At 50.3% G+C, this 11,343-nt stretch overlaps 1 protein-coding gene across 1 annotated transcript; it reads right to left on the bottom strand.

Annotated features, from left to right (window-relative positions):
• Window positions 1-9,415: 9,415 nt before the first annotated feature.
• Window positions 9,416-10,635, bottom strand: PRR18 (proline rich 18). The gene is made up of 2 exons (XM_037731260.1): window positions 10,545-10,635; window positions 9,416-10,466 (listed from the first exon to the last, which is right to left on the bottom strand). Exon 2 carries the CDS (start codon window positions 10,436-10,438, stop codon window positions 9,524-9,526), a length of 915 nt encoding a protein of 304 aa, XP_037587188.1. The 5' UTR covers window positions 10,439-10,466; window positions 10,545-10,635; the 3' UTR covers window positions 9,416-9,523.
• Window positions 10,636-11,343: the final 708 nt, after the last annotated feature.

Genomic DNA, 11,343 nt, shown 5'->3' with positions numbered 1-11,343 from the left:
AGAGAAAGGTTTAAGTGAAAATTGTTCTACTCTGTGAGGCCTGAGGTCAGTTGCACAAGGCAGAATTTTCCATGTCCTTCTATCAGGTCTGCAGTAGCAGGAGAGAGAGAGAGAGAAAGAGAGAGAGAGAGAGAGAGAGAGAGAGAGAGAGAGAGAGTGTGTGTGTTAGGGTGGGAGGAACAGCTTGAAGTCAGCTAAATATGAGACAGTTCTAGGTCCTACCAACACTACTGGTAAACAAGCACATGCCATCACAACACAGCCAGCCTGTTGGAAATGTGTACTTCCTAGTCTAATGATATTAAAGAACCAGTCTTCAGGATGAATTCCCTTTAAGCTTCATGAAAATCATCTAGATGTGCACCAGTCTACCATCCTGGGTGCATTACCCAGCTGCCAAGTGTCCTGAGAGGGGGATTTATAATTTGGAATATTATGGAATACTAAGTACTTGAAACTTTTCTCTCTCAATTTGCTGAACGAATCAACAATACTAACAAGCTGTATGTACCAGAGTCAGCTAGCAATGCTCTGTAAACAATAGCAGGCTCTTTAGTCCCAGCTGATGGAACAAGTCTTTCATTCTCTGCAATCCAATCTGGGATGTTATCGGTTCTATTATAGTTAAAGAAATCCATGCATTGCAGAACAGTTAAGAATCTGAAACGCTGGTCTGTAGAACTAAAGAGTGAATCAGGATGTTTCTATCAACCCAGTCAACATGAAGCCATCTAAGTACCTGGGGCATTTATGCCAGCAAGCCCGGCACAGTCCCAGTAAACCACACAGGATGCTTCTGTTTATGCATCCCATGAATACGGTCCAAAAAAGACAGACGGTACTGACTGGAGTCTGTTTCATTAAAAACTGACTCTGAAGGAGTTTCTCACAGAGAAAGATCAGAACCATTTTGCACTTTGGAGAGTTTGGTTGGACCTGGAGGAGGGGGCTGGCTTGAGAGAGAGGGACGTGATCAGGGAGCCCTCCAGCACTTTGCAAAGCCCAGGGCAAGTGGGTTTTCTCCTCTCCCCTCCTGCTCACCTGTGGGCGACGGGGAGCCCGCCGGGGAGTCTCGGCCAGCGAGAGGGTCCCAGCCTGGAAGAGGGGGTGCGAAGAAATAAAGACAGACAGAAAGCTGGGGTCTGGAGGACTGAATAGGCAATGCCTATGCAGCAAGTTTATCTGTGTCCAGGGTTCCAATATATACCTTCAGATTATAAGGATTGACGTCAGTGCACATGATGTAAGCTATACAATAAGGGGAAGAGAAAGTTGCAAAAAGCACAGAAAGTTGCAAAGAGCAAATGTCAGCAGAGGGGGTACATAATCACGGGTCATAAAAGGTAAGCAGGTGATGTACTTTATCATTGTTAACAGAACATGTGGTCACAAGGATAACAATCTAGAAATGTCACAGGCTAAGCCATAAATCCTTATCTGAGTATAGGAATGTCATCTGGTCCTCAAAAGGCTATACTTAACTTGGTAAACAGAGTCATAAAACCCACTCCTCAACAGGAACCGAAAGAGCACACACATCCATTACCCAGGGTCACTGTAGTCAGAAATAGAGACTGACGTTATTCTTATTCTCTCCGTTCCTACTTCCCCATAGCTCGACTGCCTCCAGCAGGAAACTGTGTCCGGGATCAAGCTCACGCACAGTCAGGCCCAACACTGAGTGGACTTCACACAGGAGCGTTCCCCACACTCACCAGCTCTCTCCTTCCTCTTCCTCCAGGGCTGGTAGGGTAGAGGCAACACCAGTGGGCGCCAGCTGGCCCTGTTCCTTCCATGCCCAAGTCTTCCCTCATTCAGACACTTCATGCCCTCTCTTCTCCCCATTAAATAGTCCCATTAGCTTACTATGGAGCAAATAAACCTGGCTGTACTCACCCTAGTGCTACTAACTGTGTTTTATGGCAAAAGTAAAATCTTCAGCCATCATCATGAAATACGTGCACTCGGGGTTCAGTAATGGGATAAGCTACAGAAAATCGAGATATCAGGTGATTCCAGCCAGCCTATTCCCAGGTCCCCAGTACCACTGGAAACAGGCTCCCCTGGGTTCAGAAAGCACCCAACTATTTCTTAGTCAGAGATGTTCATGTAGTTAGAATTCGCTCTGTCCCTTCGTTTCCCAGCTCCTTATTTATCATCCTAACCAGATCTACTAAACATTTTAAAACAAAGGTAAGTGTAACCTAAAAACTACACACAGCAAAATGTTATTGGCACGATCACAATATTCTCCCACGCTGCCGGCACCGGGTGCTGCACTGATAATATTGAGAATGCATTTTTCTAAAATTCTGGTAAATATTCTATTGTGGACTTGTGAGTATAGCGTCTTCTAGAAGTTGCTTGGCTGCCAGCCCAGATAGGTGTCCCTAGGAAAGGTGCCCATAACTTCTCCAGGAAGCATATGCCCGCTGTTCAGAGTATGGAGATAAAGTCATCTCTCTGACTGTAGCCCTGGCTGCTCACCGATCCAGCGGGCCTCAGAGTATCATGATTTGAAACAAATGTGAAACTACGTGGGATCATCTGTTCTTCAGGTTCTTTCATTGTCAGTTCCACTCCCCTCGACGTCTCTCCGCAGACCCTGGGATGACACGGAGGTGGACGCTCATTGTCTTTTAAGTGGATGAACGATGCCCTTTGTTCGGAGTTGCTGTCTCTTGGACGCTGCGTGTGCTCTTTCTCTGCAGCATGACGACAGCACAGATGAGGAGAGCCACAAAGGGCAGCGAGTGTTTGGGAACTCTGTGGCTCCATTGTCTCCGTGTGGCGCTGGGCTGCAGTCCAGCTAGGCTCATGCTTGCAGGGCTGCACCAAGAGATGAGGTGCGAAGGTGATGGAAGGTGGCCAAGGCCATCCTACTGAGTGCCAGGCACGGGCCTTGGCACCTGCTGTGTTCTGTCCGGGGAAGCCGGTTCAGAGATGAAGTGGTCCCATGATGTCCCTCCCCATGAAAGGGGTGGACCTGGGACCAGAGCCAGCACAGGGGACACATGGCCCCTCTCAGAGCCGTCCAGTTCCCCTAGGCACCTGTCCTCCTTCTCATCTTCCCAGATAGTTGGTTTTAAGTGTCTTTTAAACAACTTCCTGCAGTAAAGATTTCCTGCTTTCATGACCCTAACTCAGGAGCCCCATGCTGACCCCTCCGTTGTCAGCTACAATAAGGAGGCAGGCCATTTTCTCTAATCCCTCAACAGCCATCTTAACTCGAATGATGCTGGCCTCTACCATGAAGTGACAGTGACAAGTGCATGTTGGGAGGTTGTCCAAAGTACATTTGCAGGGAGGTTTCCCTCCCTGCTCCAACAAAAAGGACATCCCTGCGGGGTGAGGTGCAGAGAGGAGTAGGCCCAGCCCAGCTCAACCCGCTGACCCCACTGCCCAGAAGGGAGCCGAGCCTGGCTTGCGCTGGCTGTGAGTTCGTTCTTCCTGCTCCTACCTGAGTGATGGGGGACCCTCCCAAAGAGTTTTTCCGCTTTACCTACAGGATTGGCCAAGCAGTTGTATCCAGTCAGTGGTGAATGTGAGACCTCAGAAACTGAGGCAAGTCTTCTTATTGATGTTACTAGAAAGCGGGAGAGGCTGTGGGGAGCTGATCCCTTCACAGATCTGCAGGGCAGAGAGGTGGGCTGAAGCCCAGTGCTTGCTTGAGAGGACAGTGTGTGGGGGGAGGACTCCCCAGAGACCGGGCATCCTCCTCCACGAACGCTGTGGCTGTGCAAATTAGGCTCTTGTTTGCCAAAGGGAAGGATTTTTTCCAACACATTTGAGATGATGTGTGCTGGGGGCGCTGTGTGTATCTATTCTTTTGCTGATGGAAATAAAAGCAAAATCCTCCTTGCCTCCAATCCTACAAAGAACATCGTAAATCACAGAATTTCAGCCTCGGTCATGTGCATATTGGCTATTCTTAATGTACGGCAAAGAAAGTATTGACCACAGAAAATACAGCTTTCTGAACTAACAGTGGAAAACCAGGGTGAGTGCCCGCTCTTCATGATGCTGTGGGCAGCGGGCTGGACCGGCTACGGCCCGTGCCTCTTTCTGTTCATGGTGTGTCTGCGGATCCTTTTCACATCTATAGGATCTGCACTTATATCCCGTCTTTCATTCCTGGTCTTAGTAATTTGTGATTCTTTTTTTCTTTATCAGTCTTGCTAAGGGTTGCTCTATCTAAATTTTTTTTTAAAAGAACCAACTTTGGTCCTTGTTAATCTTCTCTATGTCCTATTTCATCAGAGGTTTTACATCTAACTCTCAAGGGTCCTAAATCCACTTTCAGGGAGGCTCCTGGAAGTGGCACTGCTGTAAGTACTTCCTGTTCTCCCACTTGGCCCCACAGCACTAGGGCAGGCCCTTTGCAGACCTGGATACACCTTTGGATTACGTAGGGCTGACCCATTGGATTACATAGGGAACCGTTCCAGCTAGTTCTGTACCTCAGATGCAATTCATCCTGTAGAGTAAGGGAAAATGTTTTTTGAATGAATAACTGGACTATTGTGGGCCTGCTGGTATACTATCCTGCTCAAAGTGAATACTTGTTATATTATCTCAATAGATACTTGCAATTTCCACATACAATTAGCTGTTGAGCTCTGTGCACTGTCTGGGGTTGGCTTTTCAGGACACAGCCATGCATGTGCAGTTCTCGGAGCCTGCAGAGGTAGATGAGGGAAGGCCTGGGACATTGGTCATCAAGGGAGGATACTTGGAATGGGTGAGGTCTGAGACAAGGCCCTCCCACAAGTGGAGTGTCCAGTGCTCCCAATTCTATGAGCTGGACGGTGCCTCTGCTGATGTCATGGGGTCACTTCAGTTACTTTTGGTCATTGCATCCTACCCTCCCTGCATGAAAACACATGGCCAGGAAGGGATACATTGCTACCTAGAAAAGGAGACTGATGTTGACAGAGGAGCATTGCAGGGTCTTTTGTGAGCGGACACAGTTGGTGAAATCCACCTTCAATAACATCTGCTGTATGTCCTGAGCCTGGGCTTGTATTTCTTGCCATATAGCAATGGCTCCCAACCTGGTTGCGCATCAGCCCTTTCTCAGATCTGCTGAATTAGTATCCCTATGTCTGAGGCCTGGAAAACCTGTATCTTAAAACACTTCGCATCCATTTCAGATGTAGCTAACCCAGCCTTAGAGCAGGCACCAGGAGCTGACATGGTACAGATGAAACCAGCACTTAGCCTGTTCTAGGGTCTCCGTCTTTAGCTGTGATGCAGGAAGTACTGATGGATAAAACTACACCGAAGAAGGTTCTTTGGCTTCTCTCAATAATGTTTTTCCCTCAATAATTTTTGAAACTAGAAAGAGGTCATGATACCAAACATTTAAGGGCTGATGTAGAATTGTCTGAGGTTCTAGAACTTTCTAGATACTTGAGTAGATCTGAAACTGCTTCCTGAAGATTCCCTACTGGATCTGAAGGTTTCCATCTATGCCAGCTTCACAAGATGGGACAGTCTAGTTCTGGCCAGGATGCAGCTGACGGTGACCCCACTGGCTTTTATCAAGAGCTAATGGTGATTAGGCATCTTTGAGAAACTGCATTTAAAGATACTGTCCATTATGTTGTATATAATACAAATACATACAAAACAATTTTCTCCAAGAAGAGTTTCTTGTTATTAGATATTGAGATTGTATGACTCATTACTTTAAACTTTGTCTCTGCTACCAGGAAGCTCAGAGCTAAATTTTGTGCTCGTAACATAATAATTGTGAGATAAGAAGGCAAAACACAATAAATATTTTAATTTTTTAACTCCTCAGGGAAATAAAAGTGTAGGTGTGCATTAAATGGTTAGAGATAAAAAAAAGCCTCAGAGTACTGTGACCAGGGAGGATTTCGAATGTGCACAGGAGTGCTGGAGAAGGATGTTTTTTGAGTAGTAAAGACTTTTTTGAATAGCAAAAATCACAGTTAACCTGGAGCTGGGGTCATGCTTTGCACGTTGCCTCATAATCCTCACCAGGGTCACCTATGCTCAACTATCCAACAGACAGACAGAAGAGGAAAAGGGACATGAATGGTTTAATGAAAGATGCGGATAGGCCAGGCGTGGTGGCTCACACCTGTAATCCCAGTACTTTGGGAGACCGAGGCAGGCAGATCACCTGAGGTCGAGAGCTCGAGACCAATCTGACCAACATGGAGAAACCCCATCTCTATTAAAAATACAAAAATTGGCCGAGCATGGTGGCCTATACTTGTAATCACAGCTATTCAGGAGGCTGAGGCAGGAGGGTCCCTAGAACCTGGGAGGCGGAGGTTTTGGTGAGCCAAGATGGCACCATTGCACTTCAGCCTGAGAAACAAGAGTGAGACTTCATCTCAAAAAGTAACAAACAAACAAAATGAAAACAGACAAAATCTCAAAAAAAAAAAAAAAGAAACATGCCGATAAATGACAGCATCAGTGTGGGAACTCCGGCCTTCAGGGCACCAAAACCCACCTTGAACCACGATGTGATACCTTCTCCTACACAACACTTATGGGTGCTCAGTCTCCCAGCCAGGCCATGGGGCCACCACTACAGGCCCCGGGAGCAGCAGTGCCCTTACCCAGGCAGCATCTGGACTGAGGCCGCCCTGGGGAACTGTGTCAATCCAGGTTTCCCACAGGTCACAAAGGCCTGTGTGTGCACGGCCGTTAATGCAAAAGTGTCCTTGCTTACTAGAGAGACTGTTCTTTTCAGACTTTCTTTGACTTTTATACCATGGTTGGCTGAAATTGCCATGCTGAAAAGCAAAGATCTCAGATCCCACAGATGACCTGCTCTAAACTGAATTGCATGATTTCTAGGAAAACCCTAAAACTAATGGTTCTGACAACTTGGCATCCACTTTTCTAGAGATAAGGCAGATCAACATAAAAACCTATCTTAAAAGCGCCAGCTATTCTCTAAATAGATGGAATTAAGTCACATATGCTCAATCTTTGGAAGTGGCAACACTTTTACTTCCTCATTCCCTGCTACGAGATAGTACAGTTATGGGAGAATTTGATAATATGGTAGTAATCTAATAGTCTAGTAATTATTCAAATTGACCCCTTAATTTTTCATTGGTATGACCTACCAGTTTGAAATGACTTTAGGCAAAATAAAAAATATTTTACTGAGTGTGTATAGGAGGACTCCTTAACCTGGAACCCATCAGCTTCCTAAAATATATGAAAATTATATGCAATTTTTTGTCCCTATGCGGTACCTGTTTTTAGGAGTCCTTTTGGAATACAGCTTTCATGGAGATTTGCGACCTCATAAAAGGTCAAGTGTCATTGCTAAATAACCTTACAGTAATTGACTATCTCAAAATCCTGGTAATTTCTAATAGTGATTAAAACCAGCAAATTTTGTCAACTCCTGGAAATCCCAGAACCTAAGGTTGAGCCCCACTGTGAAGAAACCGTGTCATGTGAATTTCAAATCCCTCAGTGGCCTCTTCCTGACCAGTTTGCAATGTCCCCCTCAAAAAGAAGCACAAGTCATTGAATTTCTCTTTTATTTAAGCATTAAGAAATTATAGCATAGTGACTTTAGAAAACTTTCTCGAAATGTCCTTAACAGCAATGAAGAGACATCACGTGTCATGTGTAGAACATTTTCTTTTCCTTTTTTTTTTTTTTTTTTTTTTTTTTTTTTTGGTTTGTTTTTATTTCAGGCTCCTTGACCAGGGAAACAAATGTTCCACTCATTTGCTTTTAAAGTAGAGAACAAGGCACACACACTCTATTTAATAAATGCAAATCATTAAAAAATGTGCTTAGTGTCGTATTGCGGCCAGTTAAGAACAGGAGATGCCTGCACGGAGCCTGGAGAAAGAGGGCGAGGGAAGAAAGGAAATCAAAATAAAGCAGCTGACAGCGATGGCAGGGAGACACACAGGTGCCGTGACAGCCCCACTGCAGCAGGGGCTCATCTTGGAAGACAGACAGGCTGTAGAAATTCACTGCCTCTAGGATACCACCAGGGAAAAGTCTTCAAAACATTGTTGTTACTGTGACCAAGGGCAGAGGTCTGGCATCTGAATGATTGGTATTTGCACTTGCTGCAAGATGAGACCAAGCTGATCCCCTCCCTGCCTTTGGCTTGGAGTCAGTGCTCTCTTGACCCACCCTCTCATCTCCAGATCAAGTACCCTGCCCAGGACGCAGCACTCAGAGGTCACCTGGGTAGGAGTGGAACAAGAGCAGCACTGCTGCTTCAGCAAGCATTGCTAGTTTCGCCCTTCTAGTATTAATATATTCATGTTAAATGAAAGAAAACTTATCTCCAGATTCAAAGAAGTTATTCAATGGGTGCGTTTTGTTGTTGTTGTTGTTTTTGCAACTCATCTGGCAGCTGACCTAGCTCCCAATGAATTAAATGCTTCACATCTAACTAAATGTGTGCCTAGAATTAGAGAGAGAGAGAGTTATTAGGACAAAGACCTCCACAAGAAAAATCTGTTTTTTAAAATGTAAGGCTTCAATTTAAAACACAATTAAGACTTGACACATTTAAAGTCTATCAAGATAAACATTAAACCAGTTATTGGCTTTTACAAAGTCAGTCAAAAATTGAGGTAATACATTACTCTTCTAAAACCAGCCTTATCTGATTATACCATTTTATTTCCTTCTCATCCTTTGAGTTAGATATACTCAGATGCATGGAAGAAATATGTAGAAATCAGCCTCCAGTTAGTGGTGAAAGGGTATGGTTACGAAACGTCAGAGGAGTTTTACTCTTTATTCAAATAATACACAGAAAAATGTCATCGGCCGAGCGGTTTCCATGGAAGCGCCCATTGACCAGGGCTCACCAGCTCTGGCGGTGCCTACCCTTCCGCTTTGGAGACTGGAAATTCGGTTCGCTGAGTTTCAGGAATTGCTAATACCCTCAACACTTTTCTGACTTGGGAGAAAACAAAATCACAAATGTAGCACCGCATCCCAGCTCTGCAGCAGGAGGCCACCGTCGCAGCCACCCACCCTGGGCCATCGCCTGCTGCACTGTCCAGGGTACCTGGCACCGGCCGAGGGTGACATCCACAGGGGGTGCAGATGTAGCCCTGGGGAAGACCCGCCTCCAGGCAGAGGGTCTCTGGGACTTAGACCAACCTTAGGGTTGGAGGGGCCGAGAGGCATTTTCACAGTTCCTTAGTTCCCCACAAACTGCAAGGACTCGGGGGCGCCAAGGGGAGGTCAGAGTGGGGCAGAGGCGGGTTCTGGGGTAGATAACACCGATGTAGACAAGAAAGTCCTGGGCTGCCGGCTGGCGAGGGCAGGAGGCGGACCGTGGCAGTCTGCCGAGTCTGGCAGAGCCCCACACGGGCCGGCTTGCTCACGGGTGTCCTGGAGGTGGGCGCTGGCCCGAGGAGCCTGCGGTCTCCCCCGACTGCCCCCAGGCGGAGCGGCAAGTGCAGCAGATGGTTGGGATCAGGCCTGGCGCGTCCCCGGAGGCCCAGTCCCCGGAGGCCCCGTCCCCGCAAGCCCGCCGCGCTCACAGCGTGCTCAGGTGCGGCCGCGCGTCCAGGGCCCCGGCCCGGTCCCGGGAGGCGGCCGCCGACTCCACGCCGCGCAGCCACTCGGTGCACTTGCGCACCAGGCCCTCGTCCAGCGCCTCTGCCTCCTCCTCCTCGTACTCCACGTCGTCGTACCTGTGCCGCTCGTTGAGCAGCGACACCTTGAGCATTGGGCGCAGGGACCCCGGCCGCGGGCTCAGCGGGGGAACCTGCAGGCCGCCGGTCAGCAGCGGGGCGCGGGGCCGAGGCGCGCGGCGGCCGAGGCCGGCGGCGGGGGGCGTGTCGGGGTCGCTGGCTGGGCCGCTTCTCCGCGAGCCCGCTGCCCTGGCCCGGGGACAGGGGGCGAGTAGGCGCCTGGGTTCGGTCGAGGGCGAGGGGAAGGGCCTGCGGGGCCGCGCCAGCAGCTGCTCCTCCAGGTGACGCCTCTGGATGACCAGGACGGCCTCGGGGGTGAGGCTCAGCGAGAAGCGCGCTGCGGCGTCGGGCCGGGCCCTCGGCCCAGAGGAGGTCCCCGCGGCGGTGGTACCCGTCCCCGCCGAGGTCCCCGCGTAGGTGGTCCTGGTCCTCGCCGGGCTGTGGCCGGAGCCCGTCGTCCGGGGCGTGGCGCACATGGCAGGGGCCCGCGCGCGGCCGGGCGAGGTCTGCGGGGAGACGCCGGGAGGGGCCGGCGGCTGCGTCCTGTTCCAGCCCGGGCCGCGCCGGACCGGCGGCCTCTTGAGCGTGGCGGAGGGCCAGGAACTGGAGAGGAGCCCCTCGGGCCGCTCTGGGGGCCTTTTCTTCTTGTCCGCCACAGCGCAGGGCCTCCGGGGTAACTGGAGCGCGGCTTGGACCCCCGGGGCGGGGGCGGGGGCGGGGGCGGGGGCGGGCGGCGGCGGCACGCGCGGGAAGGGCATGGTGCAGCGGAGCCGCGGGATCCTCAGCCTCTAGAAGGAGACGCGAGCGCTCAGCCACTGTGCAAGCAGAGGGTACCCGCAGGCCGGGCGCCCCCTCCACACCCACCTGCGTCCAGCTGCGGCCGCTCCGGCTTCTTCACATCCCGGCGACCAAAGCCGGTGACTCCAAGCGACAGGCTCCCACCCTTACCTCCTCCTGGGACTGGGGGCTGCCCCCGACTCGGTGCTCCACCCGACTCGGTGCTCCAGGGACCGGACCCTGCGGACACCACCTCCCACCTTCCGACTGCGGGCAAGTCGTGGCGCCCCCGGGTCCCGACGGCCGAGACGCTGGCCGGGCCGGCAGGTGGAGGAGGTGCCCAGTGCGCTGCTAAAGACGCGGCCCCGCCAGGCCCGGGGCAGTGCCCGGCTGGTGTCACGACCGACTGTTGAATGCCAACAAAGTGCCAGGACAGCGGAGGGCGGAGCGCGCACCAAGCGTCCCGGGGCTCCCCCAGATGGCGCTCGGTGGCTCGGGGTTAATTTAGTCCCGCGGACGCCAGGAGCAGCCCCGGGAGACAGCAGCCTCCCGGGGTCCTAGGTGGAGGCCCTGCACGTTTAAGAGAAAGTCCCTTACAGCCTCTCCACGCCTTCGAGAAAGCAGAAAAGGCACCGCGAATGATCCCGCTCTGCGGCCGCACACATCCTGCTTCACAGGAAAAAGCGAGCTGGAGCCGAGGTGGGAGAAAAGACCTTCAGTGAATCCTACATGTGTTCACGCCACCCCTTGAGGAGTCACTTTGAAATTCAAAACCTAATTATTTATGAACAGGCAAAATAGTTCAGTTTCCGCTCTATAATAATCATTACATAGCAAATATTAAACATTAAGTCCGTTTAATGAGTGATTCCTGTGAGCAAAGCAA

This window comes from Cebus imitator, unplaced genomic scaffold (assembly GCF_001604975.1).
Source record: "Cebus imitator isolate Cc_AM_T3 unplaced genomic scaffold, Cebus_imitator-1.0 Scaffold389, whole genome shotgun sequence".
NCBI classification, from domain to species: Eukaryota; Metazoa; Chordata; class Mammalia; order Primates; family Cebidae; genus Cebus; species Cebus imitator.
Note: the sequence above shows the minus strand (reverse complement) of the source record. Positions and strands in the feature narration are given on the sequence as shown.

Bases quoted from the DNA above. Each gene is read 5' to 3' on its own strand.
- PRR18 (XM_037731260.1), bottom strand. From the start codon at position 10,438: ATGCCCTTCCCGCGCGTGCCGCCGCCGCCCGCCCCCGCCCCCGCCCCC.